The sequence below is a fragment of the Actinia tenebrosa genome, unplaced genomic scaffold (genome assembly GCF_029948245.1).
Source record: "Actinia tenebrosa isolate PJP-AT-01 unplaced genomic scaffold, QUT_ActTen_1.0 PGA_scaffold4__44_contigs__length_22323623, whole genome shotgun sequence".
Taxonomy (NCBI): Eukaryota; Metazoa; Cnidaria; class Anthozoa; order Actiniaria; family Actiniidae; genus Actinia; species Actinia tenebrosa.
The window spans coordinates 5,328,825-5,352,925 of record NW_028292581.1 but is presented as its reverse complement, the minus strand read 5'-3'; the positions used below and the strand labels follow the sequence as shown (position 1 = coordinate 5,352,925).

At 36.0% G+C, this 24,101-nt stretch overlaps 3 protein-coding genes across 3 annotated transcripts; 2 read left to right on the top strand and 1 right to left on the bottom strand.

Annotated features, from left to right (window-relative positions):
- The first annotated feature begins 361 nt into the window (after positions 1 to 361).
- Positions 362 to 3,518, top strand: LOC116298350 (uncharacterized). The gene is made up of 2 exons (XM_031706768.2): positions 362 to 519; positions 2,465 to 3,518. Exons 1-2 carry the CDS (start codon positions 459 to 461, stop codon positions 3,295 to 3,297), a joined length of 894 nt encoding a protein of 297 aa, XP_031562628.1. The 5' UTR covers positions 362 to 458; the 3' UTR covers positions 3,298 to 3,518.
- A 1,145-nt stretch (positions 3,519 to 4,663) lies between these two features.
- On the bottom strand, positions 4,664 to 6,704 carry LOC116298331 (uncharacterized). Its single transcript, XM_031706741.2, has one exon. The coding sequence runs from the start codon at positions 6,618 to 6,620 to the stop codon at positions 5,553 to 5,555; it is 1,068 nt and encodes a 355-aa protein (XP_031562601.2). The 5' UTR covers positions 6,621 to 6,704; the 3' UTR covers positions 4,664 to 5,552.
- A 6,971-nt stretch (positions 6,705 to 13,675) lies between these two features.
- LOC116298316 (uncharacterized) lies at positions 13,676 to 23,739 on the top strand. Its single transcript, XM_031706718.2, has 9 exons — positions 13,676 to 13,952; positions 17,768 to 17,874; positions 18,100 to 18,453; positions 18,929 to 19,023; positions 19,117 to 19,273; positions 19,608 to 19,671; positions 19,903 to 20,189; positions 20,485 to 20,659; positions 20,927 to 23,739. The coding sequence occupies exons 1-9, from the start codon at positions 13,868 to 13,870 to the stop codon at positions 21,130 to 21,132; spliced, it is 1,530 nt and encodes a 509-aa protein (XP_031562578.2). The 5' UTR covers positions 13,676 to 13,867; the 3' UTR covers positions 21,133 to 23,739.
- Positions 23,740 to 24,101: the final 362 nt, after the last annotated feature.

The following is a 24,101-nucleotide window of genomic DNA, read 5'->3' as shown; positions in this document are numbered from 1 at the left end:
ACATATATCTTGATGGAAAATTCCATTCTGTGTGGCCGGAAAAATCATATTGAACTGAGAGAGTTACAATCTCGAATATGATTGCACTGAGTGATTGCTTTTTCAAAAGCATTAATTATCAGAAGGCTATTAAGAGAGTATTTCTATTCAAGGACAGGCCAAATTTCCTGCAGTACATTAGATTTAATGGAAATAGGAAACAAATTCCCCACTGCTGGGTACCGGCGAAATTCACTGCGCTAATTTACTGTAAAAAGGAATTGCATCATGATACGAATGAATATAAAAACATTTCCTGTAAGCTTTGATCTGATTGGACGAGGCTGATGACGCAAATGGAACAATATATTGTAACCAGCAACTAAAAAGCATATAATTTAAACTGCATCGAGTGTACCATACTTGCAAGTCGCAGTCACCCGCAATAGGTGGAGTGAGAAGATTCTGTTTAGAAGACCATGGCTTGCCCTAGAAACGTTGGGCTTGGACTGCTCTGTCTTTTCGCGGTTCTAATACAAGGTATGTCAAGAATGTCACTTCAAATACTCAAACACTGAACAACATTTCTTTAGCCCTCCTTCGAAGATTCTCGCGCCTTAAAAACTTGTTTTCACGACATTCATTTCCCGATGTCTTTTTGATACCCTTGTCGAAGATCCGCTAAACTTTTGAAGCCAAAATTTTTACATGAAAAAATCCTGATAGTATGTGGTCACTTTGCTCTTGCTCGGCTCTCACCATGAAAGATGCGTCACTTTTTAATTAGTTCAGGCACAGCCAACTTTTTTTATTCTTTTGTATGAAAAAAGTAAACTTTCTGCATGGATTTTTTTCACTTTATGAATTTTTTTTCTATCTTCGTGTATCTCAGCTCTACAAGAACTTTCGATACTGCATTGACCAAATAAAGCTTCAGTTTTCCAGTTCTCTCTTACTTAGTGACAGGATGCTTTCTTTAAGAACCTTTTCTTGTTGGTAATTCTCTAACCTTTTCCTCTTCGATCTAACAGTTGTGTGTACAAGGACTTTTCATATTGATGCTCCGAAATACCCTCAGCACATAAAACTTTAAACGCAAAACCCATTTCTACATGGAATCCCTTTTTAAGGGATCAATCCTCTTGATTGAAGCTACCTCTTCTAATACTTTGATCGGATACTACGAAGATTAAAGTTGATAGCATTCAAAATAAGATTAAGCTATCTTTTTGCGCTTCATAATCGACAGTGTTTCGCCTTCAAAATTGTCTTTCTCATTAAGTAATGATAATAGAATCACTAAAATGTCAAAACGTTTTTGATTGAAGCAGTTAATATATACTTTGAATTTTTTTTTTTTAAATGTACGAGTATCCTTCGTTTTTTAGATTGTAATTGCTATGGAGAGCCATTCTTATGGCAATCATTCACTTTAACGTTTTATCATTTTTAAGTGATACGTGCCATCGATAATCGTAATCAAGATTATTCACTTTTCAAGCTTAAAAAAGAAAAGGAAAAGATCGAGATGCAAAGAAATAAAGAAATAAAGGAAGGAAGGAAAAAGGAAAAAAGAAAGAAAACAAAGAGAAGAAAAATAGAAAACAGGAATATATACATATCTACTTTCAATTTCCTCTTAAGTTTATTTCTAAACTCAGGATATACTCACTCGCACCATATGTGGTATTTACCTTAATACAAAAATTGAGGGAATCTGTCATTGTTTAGTAGTTATTGGCGGATATAAAAACGTTTATTTTGACCGAACAACTTTTCATATATGACCTCAAAACTGAAATAGCCTCTGACAAACAAAAGTTTCAATTACAATTGCTTGTTATTGGTTTTTCAATGTTTTTTGTTTGTTTGTTTGTTTGAGATTTTTTTTAATGAATATTGATCTCTTTTTTTTCTTTTTTTTCTTTTTTTTTTTTTTTTCAATCTATTTTCTATTGAAAACCTTTTCAATTCCAAAATGAAGCTCACTTGAGTTCGTTTTTAGTTTTGTAATCATGACAAGTGTAATTGTCACACTATTTACACGAAAAAAGATATTGATCTTTCTCCTATCAAACCTAAAGAAAAGAATTTAAACCTCTAATGAACATCTAATCGTCAAGAGTGTTCAATTAATTTATCAATCTTGAAATCTCGGAAAAATGGAAAATTATAGGACGTGTTGTCTAACTTTGTGATCATTAAAATTAATATTGTATTACTAGCTCATTTTAAATTAAGCTATTGCCGGGCACTTTTCTCTTTTTTGTATGTATTTGCTCTTGTCCTTGTTCTTTTCCTTCTCCTTCTCCCCCTCCTCCTCCTCCTCTCCTTCTCCTCCTCTTCTTTCTTCTCCATCTGTTCCTATTACCTTTTTCCCCCAAGACATTTCCATGGCCATTGTTCATGCTCTTTTGGTATAACAATGAGTTCTAAAGCAGAAAGTTGTATAGTTGTTCACTTACACATATTTTTCAAATCATAGGTTGTTTCTGCGAAGAAGACGAAAACGTAATACCAAATGAACACAATGTACCTGAAAAGCTCGAACACGGTGAGAAAGGCACCGTTCACTATAACGTAGATACCGTCAAACTGACCGGTAGCAAGCATACAAAAATGGATGACAACAAGAATGAGAGACCTCCTTGGCCCCCACGTCCAGGACGTCGAAATATCATCCCCTTGAAAGCTAAAAAGGCTCTGCCTACAATCATTAGACCAGGTCGTAGTATTTTAGTTAGCCTTACGGGCAAGGCCAAGCGTAGCTATCAAGATAGAGTCTTGAGGCCAGGAAGAGGCGTCGTTCCAAATGGCTCTCCAGATCAATTGTTGAGACCTGGTAGAGAGGATGTCCCTGAAGGACCCCAAATGCTTTATAGACCAGGAAGAGACGCCATACCTCAATATCTCTATAGACCTGGACGCGAGGTGGCCGGACCTCCATCACTTTTCAGGCCAGGTAGAGAAGATGTTCCCCAAAACGCCTTCCGCCTGTTTAGACCAGGACGCGATGATGTCCCAAATGGCCCCCCAGCTCTTTTCAGACCAGGTAGAGAAGATGTCCCCCAAATGCTCTATCGACCAGGCAGAGACGAAATTCCTGATCAATTTAACTCAGTGAGAGCAGGGAGACGAAGCCTTGGATACAATATGCCATGGACGTATGAGGGAAGCACGGTCAATTCAAACGTACAACGTAACAGCCAAACTTTCAGACAAAAGGCATTGGAAGAAACGACAAAACGAAACTTTCAAGACAACAAGCAGGAAATGAGTGATCCCAGCTCATTTCAAGATGAAGAACAAGATTTTTAACTGAACTGAATTCTCTAAAACAAAGTATGGAATTCTTTTAAAAATAGAAAGGAGATCTTAAGTACAATTTGGCTAGTAAATGATGCAAAATAATCGGATATCTGGCTTATTGGATATCAACTTTTCTTCCTGAGTGTCTCAATAGTACAATTATATGTATAATAAAGATACCAAATAGATATGCAAATAAATTGAATGCACAATTAATGTGTTGAAAAGCATCTTCAGTCTGTTTTTTGTTTGTTTGTTTTTTTTTGTTTTTTTGTTTTTTTTAAATAGCTATATGTATTACCCTAACAATTCTAAAACCACGCAATCTTCTTTGCATCATCATCTTCAAAGTGAATCTTTTAATTTACCACTCAGATCTCGTGCACGTCAAGATGGCATTTGTGCCTTACACTGAATATGATGAACACTTGCAGCGCTATTCAGCAAGTCCCCCAGCTTCAACTTGGATCAACTTGATCTATCTCCATAATCAAAACTATACTTTTGTCGCGCAAACCAACATTCAAGTATTTTTCGATAAACCATTAATAGCTTTGGAATTCATGATTTTGGAGTTTTATATCTTTCAGAATAGAATTTTGGTCAGTAGGTAAACAAGAGTAGAAATAAAAACGACTTCAACTGAAGACAAAACAGTGCATTACACCCAAAACATAGTGTACACAATATCACGATATGCGTTCAGGAAAAGATTACGATTCTGAAAATTATGGCACGTTAGGAGTGAATCTAGGAACAAAATTTACTCCCGTTAATTTTTGTTCGCATTAATGTTCAAATTTCACATTTTCAAATTTCAAATAAAAGAATTGTCAAAGAAAAACTAACCAAATGTCAAAAAAGACTGAAGAAGGAGAAAAAACAGCTATTTCGTACGACAATTGCAACACTAAAAGAATATAGACGATGCATATTAGGATTTGTTTATGTGTTAAAAAAAAAAAAAAAAAAAAAAAAAGAAAAGAAAAGAAAAGAAAAGAAAGAAAACGACAGTATTATTGTAGTACTCTTTGCTCTGTCAAAAAATCAAAAGATTGATTGGCCTTAAATGAAACGGCTAAAAAAATATTTTCATGTAACATCTAAGAAATGCTCGATCATTTACAGCAAATTTACAAGTTTACAGTCCCAGAGTAGTAGATTACTGTTTAAAGATATTGAACCACTTTCTGTATTCGTGATCCCAAAGGGTTGAAAAGGGAAGGGTGGTTTAGTGGTTTTGCCCCGTGGTTTACAACCATCAGTACCCGTATAATATTAATACAAAATAGTAATTTGATATGTAAATTAAATCTGAAGAAGACGCAAAGACGCACTCGCAAGTCTCCCTTACTTTGAAATTCAAGAAGAGGAATTTGGCACGGTGTCTTTATTATGTTCTACAAATATTATTGTGCATGAATAATGATAAATTTATAATCTTAAAATTTTCTTTCTATTTTTGAGGTTTTGTTAAAATGTCAGGTCAAAAATTATCCAACAAATACTGCAATTTATGAGTGAAGCTCGATTCGAAAACACACACAGGATCGTAGCCGCGACGATGTTGGTTGTGGGTTGATGAAGCATTAATGAATTGTTTCCTTAATCTTATAGTTTAACGTAAGGTTTTGTGAGGCACATGTTGAAAGAATATGGCATGCATCCATGGCATGGATTTCAACAAAAATACACGATTACGATTTTGAACGTGTCACTGAATAAGAGCGCACAGATTTGTAATCACATTATCAAAGGCAGTGACAATTACGATGTGCAGAGACGGTGTAAGGTGTATCCTATATTCGGGTCAATTATTACAAATTTCTAAGCCATCTTTCATCATACAAGTACCATTTATGAATTTGAAGCTAAACCACTATTTGATGTCCAAATAACTTTCACTACCTTCCATTTGGTTTTGTTTAATTTCCATTTTCTTTGATTTTCTTTTCTTTTTTTTTTCTTTGATTTTCTTTTCTTTTCTTTCCTTCCTATTCCTTCCATTTTTCCCTCAATTTCTCTTCCTTTCCTTTTCTTCCTTTTCTTGATATTTTCTCTATAACTAATAACCTATAAATTATTTTCTTTTTAAATTATTACATAGGGAAGGAAAGAAATACTATAAACCATAATAAACTGATAGCATAAATCAGGGTACATTCTTATTTCTTTGTGCATGCGTTATATTTATATATATACACATATATGATGTGTAACATAGTGTAAATTGCTAGGTTGCTTTTCTCCCTACTCTTGTGTTTTCACAAAATTTGAAAGTGCCTTAATGGAACGATAGGTGTCCTAGGTTTTGGAATCGTGATGTTCCACCTTGGAGTAAACAGCACCTCGCCACTGATGTTGAAATCCATGTTGGCAACAGGTTCATCGTGAAATAACCTCAAGTTACGAAACCTTTCTGGCAGAAGCGCTCTAAGTTTAGACAAAATATGCTTCCAGTTTTGGAAAGCTGCTTTAGGGTATTTCCTGTGCTTCGTATTAATCACTGTAACTGGATTGTATCTCAGTACCTGACCGCGAAAGAATAAATCTGCTGCTAAGATGACATACTTTTGACTTTCCCACCAACTATATTTCTCGTATTCAAGATTATATGGTAGAAGGTACTTGATGGCATCGCGATGGAAAGCATTGAATCCAGCATCAAAAGAAATACTCACAGGAAAAATTGGCGGGAAAATGGACGAGCTAGGTCTTGGAGAACAACACTTGGCAGCCACGTAAGAAGAAGTCTCCGGAAGATATTTTCCACAAAGGCTACAAAAATGTGTCAGTCCTACCGCTGGCTGATGTCCACGTAGAAAGTTTTCAAACGCCAGTAAAGGAGAATTTACGCTGGTATTATAATTATTCTCCTGTGTGACACCTTCTGTGAACGAGAACTCCAAGTCTTCATCGAGGAAGATGTAATACATATAGTTCTTCCTTCTTAATAAAGCAAGTCTGTAAAGAATATTTCTACCACTGCCCCAAGAAGTGTTGGTCCTAAAGATATATTGGATATGAGGAAAGTCAATACCTGGATTATAGTTAGTACATTTTGTCTTCCAACTTAGAACAATAACGTCTCTGCTGCTGCTAGTACCGAGTTGGCATTTGTCCAAAAGATGTTTAGGAAGACAACTTTCGGCTTGAACTAGATAAATAAATTCTTTTGATCCTTTATCAAACGACGATGGCGAAAAATCGCCTGTTGTTGCTGGCGAACACTTTACATCCTGGACGTGAACAATACTAACAAGAAGTCCGCCTGAAAAAACGTAAAACAGTCTCAAAACGATTTTCAGGACTTCCACCTTCGGGATACGCATTCACAGGTTTTAGTGAAACAATTTAGAATGAGAACAAAGGATTTGGCTTTTTGATAAGCCCCTCAAATTCTTCGATCCGTTGAACATTTCACAGATGTATGCTCTAATGATCTTTTGCTCAGACGGCCGTTACAAAGTTGATCGCCGCACTGGTTTGGACAGGTACCAGCAATAACAACACGACCTGTTACAATAACTGTTATAATTAAGGTCCAGTGGATTTAGTTTTAAAACAAACCCAAAAAATACTTTTTAATTGCGAAAGAAAAAACGTATTTAAAAAATGGTTACTGATTTGAAAACAAACTAGGCTTGAGAAATTCATTTGAAGTATGATCATTTAAATTGCAACGTACGCAAGGGAAAACGGAGGACTGAGTTAAATGGCACTTAGTTGTCGGTTGATAACTCGTTACGCTTACAACATGACAGAAAACACATTTTTATCGAGTCGTAAAAGTTACGTTTTTGAACGTTTCTGACCATTTCTATTTAGAAATTAAAAGAAAAATCCTTTTTCAATATAATACGTTTGCTGTTGTTAGAAAAGGAATGTCTAAGTTCTTTAAAAGCAATTCAAAACGTTAAAAAAATTTCGCTTATTTGAAAAGTTTCCTCCTACAGCTTTGACATGTTTTGATAACAACCTGCTATTCTACAGGGAAAACTAGTATTGCTTCATTGGGCTGAACTATTATGATATGAGAAAAACAAGAAAATAATCAAGACAGTGGTCATTATCGATCAAAGATCAACAAAATACATCTATTCTCTTGGTAAATTTGTGATTGAAAGAACTCTCTAAAGGGTTTATTGATGATAGAAGACATTGAAAAATGAAGAAAGTGAATAAGAAAACATTGTTGATGTATTTGTAGGTAAAAGCTAAGTCGGTCCACTGAACTTGTCACTTGACAGAATTTACGAAGCATACAAAATGAGCCCTATGTTTTTGAACGTGTCTTCTGTGTTTTTGGTACGTCATGAAAGCCGTATGAGATCATTTTTTTCTTTGCATTTTTTTTGTTTTTTTATTTTTTGACATGCATGTCTATTCTGCTCGATAAATTTAGTGGTGACAATGATGTAATGTTTTCTAGAACTGGGTCGTAGTCTAGACATTTTTGAATCATGGTGCTGCCGGTAAAGGATATTGTTATTAAATGTATTAAATGTCCACCTAAAAGACAATAACCTAAGAAGGAGAAAAGGAATTAGGATAGAAGGAGTTTACTGAGACTTGATATAGAAACTATAATATGCTAACTATCATAATAAACTACTTTATTTTTAAAAAGTTGTCTTCGTTCAATATAGTATATCTTTAGTTATCATTTGTTTTTGAAATAACTTGGACCACATTAAAGTTAAATGAGGTCCATTGGCTTTGGTTTAAGAATAAAAACAAAGAGAAATACCAGTTGAACTGACAGGCTGTCTATTATTCTAAGTAACGACATGTTACTGATACACTATTGTTCTATTTTTTAGAAATTTGGTATGTGATCAGGAATGATCAAAGATCACGAGCCAATGTACGCTTTTTCGGCAGAGCCAAATACTTCAATAGGCTCACATCATGGCAACACGGTATAGTTCTACAAATTCAGATGTTAGAACTCAAAAGATTTACTCTAAAGCATAGAGCCACAGTGACCCGCTACTCTTGACACCCCCGACCCTTTTGCTTCAATAGGTCGCAGAAATCAACAGGCATTCGCTCCGATGAACTCGCCAGCCAGTACCAGCAGTCTAAAACGCCCGAAGCATCGAAGCATAAGAATGTTGGTCAATACATTTGATGAGGGTCCTAAGTGGGGGAGGGTGCGGGAGGTTTTTTTCCCATTTCCAAGCCCTCATTTTGACCAAATGACAGTCCCAGTCCCAGCCTTTGTTATGCTCAAATCTCAATCCCATTCCCATTTTTAAAATGTTTTTTGTTTGTTTGTTTGTTTGTTTGTGGATCTCATTTCCAGCGCATAAAATTCTATTTTCCCAGCCCAAAAAGGCGAAATCCCAGCTCCTTTGTTACCCCTTCAGGATCCTCTTTGATCCTCCACGTGTAAAAAGGTGTCCTAATATTTTTTTAATCACAAATATCCAAGACATACAATAATGACATCAATCTCTCGCGATCATCGTATGTGAATAAATAGAGGATATTACATGGGCGCGCGGCGGGAGATACGAATTTTATAAAATTAAAATTATAAAATTCGTATCTCCAAGTGGCCATGTAATGTTCTGTTTATTATATAGATATCGATGAAACTTAAATAAAACAAAAGCTCAAAAATTCTTTATTAAAATAGCAAGCCAATTCAACAGCGATATCTTTACGTGTGAAAGATATGGTATCTTCCACTAGTGAAAGATATCAAGTTTTCGACACTAGAGAAAACCTGGTATTTCATCGATATCTATATAATAATTCGCAATAACAATCATGAATCATGATGATTATTGTATTATATAAAGGTTTTAGGAGGCTTGATCATAAATGACGGACGGTGGACAAATATATACGGTTGCTCATTAGTAATTGGTTAATATAATATCTGGAACATCCAATGAAACTGGCAGAGGCATGTTTAGTATACTTATGATTATCATAGGCCGCACTGAGTTTTGTGTAACAATGTTATGTCATGTCATGTGGTTTTATGCTATTTGTTACTGCGGTAGACTGGTTTGTACTGAGCCACTTAATTCGCTATACACGCATAAAATAGTATATATGTGATTATTCATTATATTTGTTTCCTATTAAGAATATATCATCGGTGGTTTTATGTTATTTGTTACTGCGGTAGACTGGCTTGTACTGAGCCACTATATCGCTATACGTACACATGTAAAATAGTATACATGTGATTATTCATGGCTTTGTTTTCTAGTAAGAACATATCGTGTGGTTTTATGCTATTTGTTACTGTGGTAGTCTGGTTTGTATTTAGTTTTTATTTAGCTTTATTCGCTCTATACATGTAAGAATAACGAACTTTTTATTGTGGTTTGTTTGCCTTGGCGAAACAAATAAAGGTAACACCAAAGCAACTGAAAAGGAACGTTATGGACGTCATAAAGAGTATGCCGAAAATAAACTATAACTGAGCAAAAGTTAGTAAATCTGGCGCGAACGTATGCAGTCATTTCTCTCAGTACGTTTTGTGTTCATAGAGGTGTGTGCCATATCAACTGCCGGTGGCCATGTTGAATTACAGTATTACGTAACACTGAATAAAAGTCCTTTACTTTTGGGAAAGGATTTATTTCTCAAGTAAATTAAGGATTGTATTGTTCCTGCCATCACGTGATGGTGCAAAACCTCTATATCTTGTGATACACCGATTAATTGTTCTACCTCCCTAGTTACTGTTGCTATACTTCGAACAAGCTAAAACATACACCGCATAGAACAAACACCGATTGCTGAAAATTTATAAATGTCTGTCTTAGAATCAACGCATTATAAAGGTATATTGAAAAACTAAATCGAGAACTTCTAAAAAATCTTATGAATTTGAGTTTGTTGGTCGCACGTTCTGTATTCCATTGAACCATAACCATTAGTGGGTAAACACTCAAGCATTGCCCGGTCGCCATAGATCGGACGTCTTTTCCGATTATATATTTCTCGCTCATTGGTTTAATACAGATCAGAATATATTTTAGTTGGCCCTGTACAGGATATGCCGTATACAGTATGCAAGATAGTTTTAAACTGTAGCGTCGAGCTAGCTCTATGCTGACGATACTCTTTGCACTGAAGTAATTCAGTTAGTGAAATCCAAACTCAGCTAAGTGCCGGCTTGATTAACGTCATAGACTGGCTTCAAGTCAATTTTCTAATACTTAACCTGGATAAAAAAGATCATGGTAGTTGGCACGCACCTGAGAAGATCGCAGCTACAGAAAGTCTAGAGATCGATATCAATAATACGCACTTAGAAAGGGTGAATAAGTTCAAATACCTTGGGGTTGTTTTAGATCGTACCCTATCCTGGAAGGAGTACATTGGCAATAAAATCTCGTCTAGAAGAGGTATGTTGCGTCGAGCGCGTAAGTTTCTCCCGAGAGCTACTTGTATAATGTTGTGTAATACCATAGTTTTGCTGCTGTTTGACTATTGCTCGTCAGTATGGGATAGCTGTGGCGTTGGACGTAAGGCTTATCCGGACAAGTTGAACAGGCGTGCCACCTACATTATCGAAGGACAGTCTCTTGGAGCCGATGAGTTAAAACAAACGCACAGCTGGCCAAGCCTGCAAGCGCGTAGGGAATATCTAAAGTTTGTATTAGTCTGTAAATGTCTGCATTCTTTTTTAAGCATGCAAATACCAGGGCCGCTTTAAGATAAGTGGTTTTCGGGAATATGATGCCATTCCTCGGAGCTCAAGGCAATTAGATAAGCTAAATGATTAAAATGAAGCTCAAACGTGATCTTCTTAAGAATGAATAATGAATTAATTAAATAATTGCGCGTTGGGGTGGGCGGGGGGTTGGGGAAGGGGTATGAATTGGAATAGGGGGAGGATGGGGGGGGGGGGGGGGGAGCTTTTATAGAAATGCACGCCTTAGAAATTATGGTTTAAAGAAGGGAATTAATTTAATCGCTAATTTGATTTTATGTCAAGTTTATGTGATGTCTATTATATTTATGTTACTGTAAATTTACTCTTATATCAGGACCCTAATTAAAGTAGCTTTGCTAAACTAGATGTCCCTGTGTAAATATTGACTTAAATAATAAACAAAATACACCACTGGCTGTGTATAGCTAATTCAGAATTTAAAGATACAGCTTTTTGTTTTTGAAAAAGTTGCAACTCGGTAAGTATGACATGACATGATATTTCAAAAAAGGATAATATAAATGACGCACGTACAGTTATGTATTTTTTATTTCTTATGTCGTCATACGTCTCTACATTTATAAGTAACTTGACCATCTATCAAAAAAATCCATTAAAAAAATAAGTGTAAAACTATTTTCGCCCTTATAGTACTATATTTCAGTTGTGTGTGTGCCGGTGTGTTTGTTCCCTTGAAAAAAAATGGTGTACATGTGCCATATCATTATTCAGGTATAGGTCAGGAACGATTCCAAGTTTTTTTTAGTAAAATAAATACAGATATTTCAAAAAAGTTTGGCCGGAAAGGCCGAATAGGCGATAGGCGCCAAGTGATAGGAGATAGGTCATTTCAAGATATAAGAAAGCTGGAATGGCTTGTATTGTATATTATTAATCTAGTCAATAGCACAGATGTTGTTGTGGAGGTATTTATTGTTGTTTGTAGTCGAAGCAACCATTTAAAATGCCTCGATCATTTGTGTTTAGATGTATGCCCACTGTGCCTTTCGGTCGTGCAATCGCCAATCACGTTTTTTGAAATAGCTGCATTTCATTTCCGAGTCACAAAAGGAAAATTTAATTTGTCCTTCAACAAGAATACTCCTCTATGGATCATGGTTTCGCATGTTTTCTCCTGTTGCATTAGAGCAAGATCAACGCAACTTTTTTCCATAAAGAAATTTCATTTCCGATCATAGAGCGACATTTCTATTACATTTTCTTACAACAACCTTACCCCTTTATCGATCAGTATTTCTTCCCCTTCCTAATATTTAATTTTTTAGTGTGTATTGCAAAAATACGTGACGTCATTAGTCATTGACATGATTACGATTTCCAAGGCAACCCGTTAGTTGTACCGAAAGCTTATTAGGGATTAACAACGGGGGATTACTTGAAGTCAGATTTGTTTTTATCAAAACTGATACCTTAATCAACTAGAATTATTATTCACCCTACTTCTTCCAATTAAGTCCAAAAACAGATTTTTTTTTTTTTTTTTTTTTTTTTGAATTTTGGTCGTAATTTTTCCTGACCCATCGTTATTAAAATGGTACTAAACTTAAAAGTAGCGAATTGTACAATAAAGCAAAGTTGTTGAAATATTCCTTATGATTCCTCGCAATCGCATTTTCAAATTTTGTTGTTTCCCTTCAAACTAATTCACTTCTCTCGTTTTATTTGTTTTTCCTTTTATGCTCCAATTTCAAAGAGACTGACTTGTCATTTAAGAATTCGTTCCAAAATTTCAAAAATAAAGAATACCCTAGAAACTTCTGCTTTTTGTGACAATATTAAAAGATCCCATATTATGGCTCAAGACCCTACATTCAATAAACAAAAGTAACAACAAAGATTATGAAGTCTCTGATAGGCAAGGAAATTCCCTTGCTCTTGGTTGTATTTCCCGCCAACTCGTCGGCACAATGCGATTTTTTCAATATTATGACTGTTTGTTTTAATACTTTGATATATTCAGTCTTTCTGAGCGAGAAAAACTACGAGTGTAGACAAGGTTTAAAATTTAAAACGTAATTTATCGATATAAAGATACTTTGTTTTGAAACAAGATCGAGGGAAATCAAGATTTGTGCCAAAAGACTGTAAACATAAGTTATATGTCCGATGTACTCAAACGCGCAATACAAAACACCTTTAGAAGACATAAGAACTTTAAGCCCTTTTACATGACCGCCCTGGACATTGGCTTATTGGCTTAGAAAACTTCTCTAAACATTGACAATTTCAATACAAATAGAAAATTGAAAATAATAATAAATGCACATTTCGCAAATTTTAAAGAAACCTTCGACAAAAGTATTTTATTATTCATACTAGCTCATTTCGTATTTTTAGCATCTGTATTTTCGCTCACTAGGATTGAGTTTCGGTAGTCCGAAATTTACATTTGAATAGTCGTGTTTACTCGTCTCTGAGAAGCTCCTGCCACCTGCTTCTCATAATGAATCTTACCTCCTACTACGCATGCGCGTAACTCGCAATTTTCCTTCTGTCTTCTAAGTTTTTCTTCAAAATAAAAAAACAGAAATGTAGTTCTAGAATTAAGCTTTAATGCTCACCTAAACGTAGAGTCAAATGCTATGCCAAAGTGTCAATTTACCCAGAATTATGGGTGCATATTTAAGAGTACATTAATTATGAATGACGTTGCAATTGCAAGTCGATTTTAGAAGGCTATCGCTAGGAAACTACATCGCATTTGCATTTTATCTGGTAAGATTCTGGTCCAAAACTCCGCATTTGAGAGAAAAAAGCGCCTGAAATTTCGCGTAAGGGGTTAGTTTAACGGTAAAACTTCGCCGAAAACTTTCAGAAAATTAATATTTCTAGACTTGGAGAAAATCGGGCTTTGAATACTTGGTTGCGAGAATGGATTTTCTTCGAACGATTATTTTGGTTTTGGTGGCAGCTTTGATGGAGATGACTTACGTTGCAAATGCTACGAATTCTTCAGGTAAGTTTCTGTTCGTCGGTTAAATTTTTTCTTGTGATTGGATTTTTGGAATAAAAGTTTTAGTAGTCACAAAACGGGTGTAGGATGGCTTGAAAACGCCGTGAAAGGTGTCCAAACTAACTAAGTATTCGTACTTCTCAAGATTAAAGATGGTGAATATATATAGCAACATAAATTAGCGAATGTAGCCGTCGATATAGCGGAAATTCTTCACACTAGGACAAAAATATCGAATTTTCTTTGCTTCTGACTTCTGTTTATTAGCACTGTCAGGATTTTAACTGAATCTTTTAATCTTGAAATCATTCATCAAGCTTCCTTGCATACGATTTACTCTATCTCATCAGACGAGAGACGAATAAAGCCTTGAAAAAGGGTTTCATTGGCAGGAAAATTCGCTAGCTCTTTATTACGAGATTTCTCCGAAGGATGGTGTTTAAGGACGTTGGTTTCGATAGACAAATGTGAGAAATCTTTGAGGTTAAAATCAGCGGACGGTTTAGCCGTTTGTTTATGTATTAATCTTGTTCTTAAATTTATTTCTTTCATTCATCCAGTTGGCCATTAATTCCCTAATAAACCGAGCTTTAGTTCAGAAATGGTGACTAGAAGGCGTAGATCCATTAAGTTGTTTAAGGGGAGTTAAACGTGAATGGAAACTTTATGTTTTAGTGGCCAATAAATAATTAAACAAGATGACAAACCGTGGATTATTTTTTATTCTAATCTTTCTTCTTCTTCGTGACCAACATATTTCGCGGCTTCCGTTGACAATGTTGTCATCATCAAAGCAATTCCAGGATCACTGATCCCCCTGATTTTCGAACAAATAACCGTGTTTCTACGTGTGTGTTAGGATACACTTATATTTATTTTAAGTGGAGACACTGATAGAAATTCGTATTGCGTCGGAGTTGATACCAATGCATCGAGAATGCATTTCTATACGGGATTTCTTATAGAATAAAAAAAAAACACATCTATCTTGGCAATAGTTCATCTCTCAAGAAAGCTTACTTAACTCAAAACAATACTCTCTGCAAAACATTGACCGGCGACGTAACGACAGGGAGAATATCGAAAAGCTTATTTCAAAAACATATCTTTAAAAAAATTAGTTATTCTGACATCTGGCTGGAGACTGCAGTATTTGGAATTCTGAAGAAAATTCTGAGTTATCATTGTAATAATCCATTAAAATCCTAAGTAGCCAAGTCGAATGATTTCCATAATTGATGTTCACAAAGATTTTGGGAGAAATTTCCCTCTGCATGATTCTTGAGGGAAGAAAGTCTTCAATATTTTATGAGATAACACTCGTAATGATATTCTTCTATTCCGAGCAGAAGTCAAAACCGCTATCCCGGATTTAAATTTTTGAGTGTATTTGATTTTTTGCGTAGCCAGCAGGTTGCGAGGCGAGATATTCCAGAACTTCGCGATAAAAACCATTTTCAGTGTTGAAGATCGGATACTCTCCCTCTCTCTTAAAAAAAACGAAACAAAACAAAACAAAACAATAATAATTATTATAGTACACTCAACAAAATTACTCGACTCTGATTGGTCGAGAGGAGTACAATTATAGCGTTAATTGTACTCCGTAGGAGTACCGAATTAAGTCGCTATGGCAACACGGCCAAAACAATGTCAAAACAATTATTTTCTATCATTTTGTATTTAAAAAACATATAAATAAAATTTGAAAGCTGTAAGAACTAATCTTTTTTATGCATTTCAGTTGCGCGATGGACTGAAAATCGGCCGCTAAATAGACAAAGATGAACGGCGTCGCTTCGCATTTTTTACTGAAATTTTGTTGAGTGAACTATAAACAAAAAAACACACGATCTTCTCGTACAATTTGGAATTAATAGACACTCGGAAGAACTTTCAAAACATTACTCGTGTCTATTAATTTCCAAATTGTACTCGAGATCGTGCGATTTCCTATACTAATAAATTATAAATAAAATAAATTAAAAAAACATTTATTTGGTCGATTGGTTTGAATAAAAAAATCCTCTCGCAAATGCATCCTAAGCTAAAGTTCGCATAATTATAATATAAAGGATTGTCGAAAAAGAGTGAAAAAATCGATTGTGATATTTAATTCCGTGGTATTATGATATTTGGTCCTATGTTACACAACATCACTTAATTCCTATTCTTATTCATCACCGTAAAAAATATTGAAACCAGTAATTATCGTTATCGATAGTTATCGAAGTTCATTATTTCTCCAGCATTTAAAATTGAAGTTGAAACCTTGGCTGATAGACTCAAATTTCAACAACAGTAAAACAAGGGTTTCGTTCGAGAAATCTCAAAGTATATATTTACTGCAATGGTCTTACTTTCTGCTAAATCCAAAGGAAATAAATGTTTCTGCAAGAACATCCAGGAGTTTGTGAATCCTAACAAATTGCTGTTCAAACCGCGACTTTTTTTGGCAATTGACAATGATGGTAACTTTTTATATTAACTTGCTCCTGTCACGATTATCGAGTCTATAAGTTATTAATAATCAATAAATATTCCTGTCAGTCTTTGTGATATTAAAGAGTTAAAAGGAACAGTTATGTCGAAGGTAATATAAGACAAGGTTAATTGCAGGGTATAGGACACGATCGTTTATGCCGGGTGTATTGACGTTCTGGCTAGTACTTGGGTATATATGATTCTTCCAAAATGAAAAATAAAAATAAAAAAATAAAATAAGTATAAAAAAATATATTAATGCCTTGTTTTGTGTATAAGGCTACTATGAAAATCATGATGTTTTGATAGCCGATTCTTAATGAACCTTCATTTTTTCCTAGAACGATTTTAATTATTTGCAGTCGGTGTTTACATATGTTTAACATTCAAACCAATTTCTCCGGTTGGAAAATTCATTCGCTAATGGTAAGAAAAGAGTGGGAAGCTTTAATAAAAAATGTTTCACGCGTCTATCAAAAGAACCGATAAGAGCGCTAAAAGTGGATTACCTCAATCAGAAGACCGAGTTTTCCGGAACTTTCCGATTGATACATACTCTTTGTTTTCTAACCGGAATTACCAGTTTTTCCGGATAAATGCTAAGCACTCCGTGTCTCAGTTATCATCGTAGTGTACTAAGAAGGCAAGTCTTGCGAGTGTCGGTTATTATCTTCTTCTTGCACAAGGAATTTCACTGTAATATTTTTCGAATCAGCGTATGATATTCCTTCATACCTTGTGGTTTATACAATTATCTGAACCATGCACTGTCTAGTCAAAGCTTCTTGCCCTGCACTTCACAATCTTCCAATAAATTTAACTGCACAATGTATGATTCAATACACAGAAGTACATAACAGCACAGTTATCTTTTATGGTAACAACACTTCATATACAGTCGGTAAGACGCATGCCTAGCTATCTTGCACTCATTCTTATGGCATGGAATTTGCACGAAAATAAAAATATGTTCTGCAGAAATTTTTAGGGCATTTTCATTCACTTTTTTTTCGTTCATGTTCTGCCATGTCACACACTTACGTCATCCCCACATATTTAGGAACCTCTCGTTGTTTACTGATCACATTATCCATTTGATTTCGTTGTTGCACGAGGTACATGAAAGCAGCTTCCATGTCATTATTTCTTCAAACTCATTGGCTCTAAAGAAGTTCGTTATATTTAATTTATATATGTGTACCGTGTGTTACTCTATTGTCGATGTTAGTCGTCTAAATGCTATTACAGGAAATCATGCATGTGCCTAAATTTTGCAGCTAAAAAGTTTAATAATTTCATTGTTGTGATCTATGTCACAATTCGTTTACCTACAGCGTGCGAGGTCCAGCCTCCATGTCCAAAGGTCATCCCAATCAATTGGTGGGAAATTCCTCCATACATCTACAAAGATAAAGATGATAATGGAAATCTAATTGGCAAAGTAAGTAGTCCTCCCTTTTTTTAAGGACGTTAAGTGAAATCGTTTCATAAGGCTAAGTGAAAGTATATATGCAGCAAAATCCTGTGTTTGCATCATTTATTTTGTAAACATTATCAGTGCCGAAGGAAGGGGTGCAGTATAATGTCATGACAAAATTATGTAAATCAGTTCTTCCATGACTCCATAATCCAAAACTTTTGATTTCTTTTTTTCATATTTGATCAGGTGAAGGGTATCTTCCCCACAGTCCTTGAAAGACTCTTCCAACACTGCTGTGGAGCTTGTGTCAATCTCAGTTACATATCCCACCCATACAACGATTCCGAGGAAGTCAAGAAACATATCGGAGAGAACGGTTCTCTTCTCAGTCTACCAGTCTATGGTGACATGAAGGAAATCAAATTCCAAACCTTTCCATTCTATCCGGTAGTCGAGTCTCCAGGAGTAGTTTTCATCGTGAAGAAGGAAGATTCATCGGCTGCAGCTACAGCAGTTATGAAAGCTGTGTTTCAAGGCTGGCCCGTTTTGTTGCTGACTTTGATTATGGCAGCTCTTTCTGGCATAATTGTTTGGGCTTTGGTAAGGAACGCAATCTTGACTTTATTGCTAACGAGATAGCTAAATATTTTCTTGCCGCACACTATACACCTAAAAAATTGGATACATCAATTTAGTTAAGGAAAAATGCAAGAAGTGTTATTTAATTGCCCTACTTCACTATGACGTCACATCAAAACAATATTCAACAATCTATTGTTTAAACGCAAAGGATCATGGTCGTCGGACGGGGTCAAATCAACGCAAACTAACCGAAAATTGTTCTAAATCCCGTATCATTCCACGAAGAGAAGTAGAATAGCCAGCAAACGCTCAGAATATTTTTTTAGTACATATTAACACACATTATATCTGAAAACCAGGCCATTTTAGATTAAACTGTTTAAATTTAGTTGAATTTCCTATTGGATTTGGCGATTCTATCCCCGACATAAACAAGCAGTGACGTCATAGTGAATTAGGTCAATTCGAGTTTAACTTCTATTCATGTAAACAGGACACATACTGGAACCCGGAGGAATTTCCTAGATCCTTTTTCAAGGGAACATGGGAAGGCTTCTGGTGGGCTTTCGTCTCCATGACAACTGTAGGGTAGGTGATCTAACTAATACTATCTAGTAGTGCTCGGTGCTTCAATCCAATTAACTGACCTTCTAATGGATGGATTTTCTCTTCTGTTTATAGGTATGGAGACAGAGCTCCGCGTTCAGTCTTGGCTCGTACATTTGCATTTGTCTGGGTTCTGATTGGCCTTGTTATCATTTCCATTTTTACAGCTACTGTCACAACTTCCCTCACAGCTATTTCGCTTAGCAACGAAATAAAGCTCTACGGTTCAGATGTAAGTAATAACAGATGAGCTGCCTTGTACCTTTAATTAGTGTACGTTAGTCACAGGAATGGGGCTCTGAAATGAAAGGCTGTAGGGTAGTTGACGTCTCAGGGCTTCGGGAGGGCTGTGCAGATGATGCAGGAAAAAGATCCATATTTTTACAGTATATTCTGGAAGATTTAAAAAATGTATTATTACATAATTTTCTTGCATAAATAGCATTCTTGGTTCTTACCTTTTGTCAGTAGTTTCCCCAATTCCTATATTCCAGTTCAAGAGAGTTTTTCTGAGAATTTCTGACTTCAAAGCAGCCTCAATTATATCATTACAAATTTGTGTACAGGTCGTTGCCTTGAAGAACACCGAGGAGCAGAGACTTGGGGTCAAAAGTAATGCTAAAGTTCAAGGTAAATGAAAGAATAAAATTCATTTGCTCGTTTAAGGAAAGCAAAGTTTTCTGTCGCTTTAGACCGACCCTTATAGAAATCACCTTTTGAGCCTTTCTTTGCTTGAATGACCGGCGACCACAATTCCTGCAAAATGTGCCGCTAGTGTCATATTCTTGGCTTTTTGCACACAACTGCAATTATTGAAATATCAGGTCGTTTTTAACAACTGCTCCAACTGTTCCCCAATAGAAAAGAGTACCGTCCAGCAGCTCAGAGATGCCATATTGGATACCGAAGTGGTAATCACAGGCGCTTTGCTAGACAGTTACGTTGCAGGCTACTGGGCTCAGGACAATTTTCCCCTTAAGGACGAAGATCTACGAGTTGGTACAGTTCTTGACCACCAGTTTGCTTATGGTTTCGTTATTGATGGCGTACTGAATGACGAAAAGTTTATCAAGTGCTTGCGTCAGAAACTAAACAGAATGGAGACGGAAATTACATCCATCATTCAGAGTCAGGCCAAGACAATGGAAGTAAGTCAATTTGATTTCCCTTCATTGACCACTTTCCACATGCCCGTTCACTGGCGAAGCATACAATACTCCTGCCGCCGCTGGGCCATATGATTGAAACCTGTTCCTTTCACTATTTGAGTCTCGAGCAAAAAGCTGTGTTTTATTAGTGAACTGCTTTATCAGGAAAATGGTCAGTCCGATTGGCTAACCAGTCGCTCGTAGTTGAGGGAACTCTAATTGCAACAAGGAGAACATATATATACCTAGTATTATAAAGCAAACAAACTAAAAGTAATCTAATTGTAATTCTTAGGAGGCCGGCCAGAGTGCAGCCGAGGAGAAGAGCAGCAATCTTTTCGATGCCAAGTCTCCAATTTTCCAGCAGGCTATTTACACATGTCTTGGACTTGTGGCTGCGTTGACCGTTTGTGGACTTATCTGGGAATTCGCTTACTGGAGACCTCGCCAACCTAAGGAAGCCAAAACAGGTTAGTTCATTAACCTTACGAACGAAAACATTACTTTGGTTGCGTTATTCGCATAGGATGAAAAATGGGGCCGAGGGGGAGGGGTGGTAGCCTACGTGCAGCCAAAAGTAAATGTGGTTAAGTCCGTATTATCGAACCAGAAAGCTAAAAATGTTGGGCTGCAAGCAGGCTAGAGGGGTGCGGAATGAGCGTTCTTTCATGGAACCGGCTAAGCACACCCTTTGGCGAGTGACAGTTTGCTTAATTAAGTAAATAATTGCTTTACAGAAGTCGAACGCATCGTCCCCCAAGATACATCTTACGAGAACCTTGTAGCTCAGCAGTGCAACGAAATTGAGGAAGCTATGATGAATGAGGTACAGCGATTCTATATCGCATGGAACAAAAAGCTTGAAGAACTGAGGCGCCGCAACGGCCACATGAGCGCTAGTGATGTGAACGTCATGGGCATGGGCGGCGAGAGGAGCTTTTAAAGTTCCTCAGTCTTTTGTACAAATACAGATTATGACGACAGAAATGATCACGTCACTGGCATTCATCTTCACAGTTATTGTCTAATGGTACAATTATCATACATTCGTGATAAAGAAACAAACCTATATGGTTTCTTACATCGAGAACAAGTAAGCGGCGGTAATGCCACGGTTTTAACAAAAGAGTTGAAGATTTCAATCATAGCACAAATTTGCACACTTTCCGTCGTCATAATCTGGTAATGGCCCCGCTTCAGGATTACGTCACATCGAAAATAGACTGCAAGCTAAACTGGCAAGAATAATGTTGTTAGTAAAATGTCAATAAGATTTTTTTTAATGAAGCAAGTATTAAATAAGTTTTGAAAGGAACCTCAAACTATGAGGTGATGATTTCAAAATCTTTACCCAAAAATATGTTGCCAAGGAATCAATTGTCTTTTATTTGATATTTTGTTAAATCAATGTTTGGACTTTTCGAAGTTTTGCATATTTTTTTTGGTTGTTGCAAGAAGCCTGTTTAGCAAGTTCAGTCAGTCAGTTGCAAAGCTGACGTAATCTTGAAATCGAGCCATTAAATTATCAATAGTATATTATACTATAATTTGCACTGATATGAATGAAAATTACGATATTACAAGATGTACACTAATGGGTCTCCCAGATCAGACCGGGTTTGCCACCAGTATGTTGGACAATTTCTAGCTCACGGGTATATTTGTTTATATACCGTTCTGAGACAGAGCTCGTCTGGGCCAAGTAATACGAAGAATCAAAAGAGGCACCAAAGAATAATTATTAACACTGACATACATAATACTTTTGATAAAATTCCCGCAAGATAGTCCCAAGCAGATCACTACGATCGTCTGGGTTTCTTGGGAAACACCGATTTACATCACACAGCATATCGAAATGATTCCGTGAGCACACTGATGTCTAACGATGATCTGTACCAATCCAATTAGTCCAATTAGGTTTTTTAAGCTGTAAATTAGAGTTATACGATACCCCGGTATAAATTAAACCATTAACATTGAAATATTTCAATAGCACAGATTGGCCACTTTTGTGACATTTTTTTACGACAGTAATGAACCCTTCTCAAAAGTATCATGGATATGAGTTTAACATGGAAATACAAAAAAAAAAAAAAAAACGCCACAAATTCCATCAAGAAAAAGCGTGATTTCTTTTGTATTAATTTCCATTAGCTTCGTATGCATGATACTTTTGAGAATGACCCATTACTATTCAGTTGATACTAATAAAATTTGAATACATGCATTGCACAGACCTATATGGCCAAACCAGCCATTCTTCGTGGGGTGTAGTGAGCCAATTGATAGGATTTTGCTGCTTTTGTGAGACTGCTGGAATGCCGTTTCGCTGCCACAGTTTTCTTATTGATTCCATGTCAAATATAAATTGACAATGTGGCGGCGGCAAAAAGGATTAATTCAAGACGCGGCAACTAATGTAAAACATAGGTCTATGAAAAAGACTAGTAGTTCACTTATCATAGAGTGGTAAATATATCATATAGATTGAAGCGGTATTTTACTAAACATTATTTCAAGTTGTTTTTCATAAGCACATTATTTCGACGTACTTATACACCTGCTTTTAAAAAAACGTCGATCGAAAATCTGAAATCTGAGACCAAGTGAAGATGATAAAAAATGTAATATATTTACAGCAGAACAACGTAGCTTGCTTTTTGGATTGAAATACGATACATGACCTTTGAGTTAGGAGTGTCAGAAAACGCAAAAGCACAAAAATTCCGTTCAGTTTAAGGTCACCCCTCCCAGATCTCAAAACGTTTTTTTTAAAAATAGGTGTAAATGAGAATATATCACTAGAATTACTATACGCTGGAGGCAGTTAAACACACACTATAACGGTCTACTTAATGAATCGATCTAAGCTTTAGCGTGAGAAAATTAATATTTGCAGACTCGATAATTGTCTTACCTTACACTTGTCGAAAAAAATAACTGCACCACGTCTGCATATGTATTGCTTATGGTTGTGCTTGGCTAACACATTGGATGCAGCAAATTCAAAGGTTTAGAAAATAGACACAACACTTGCGTAAGTAGCGCGACCAACCATCTCGCTACCCAATTCAAGTTTAATGCTGCTATCCAAAAAATGTGACTTCTTTTTGGCCGCGACCTAAATGGCAAATACAACAGATGTTAGCTGTAAAAATTCAGATTGGGCAAACGCTTCTGTTCGCACAGATCCATTTGCTCGATTTAAGAACTGTAAAAGCAAAGAATATTAGTATTAGACTCATCTTTAATAGCAGCTAAATTTACTGCCTTATATAAAATGCTTGCATCTCGACTAACGAGAAATGCATACTCAGATCATCCAGCACTACGTCCCACGCCCTATTACGCTTATTACACATTTCCGTTGTAATGAGGTTTTGTTTTCGCGAAATGCGTATGCGAATATTTTTTTAAAGATTTCATGCTCACTAGGTGAACTTTAGCACAAATAACATTGACAATATGTTAAATTTCAAATGCCTGCCGTATTAGTGTGTAAAATCACTTTGCAAATAAATTAAACAGGTTGTGGATCAATCTAAAAGTGGTGTGTTTCTTCTTTTTAAGTTCGTACTACTTTTTGTTTGTTTGTTTGTCTGTTTGTTTTTAACACAATGACTGCTGAATTTAAGTCGACAAATAATCAGGCACTACAAATGCTGGATGAACTGCCGAAGTTTCATACCTCAACAAGTTGTACTATAGAACACGAGTTTGCAATTGTGTAAAGGGCAGACAGTGTTTAGAGAGACTAGCTACCACCCCCTTTAGAATATAAAAGAAGAATCAAGGAATCGGCATTGTCACTGTAAAAAAACGTACTCGAAATAGAGCATCTTTTCCTATTTGTTGAACTAGCATTACACCTAAACTGAATGGGCATGCCCGTCGCTAGAAGTAGTTCGA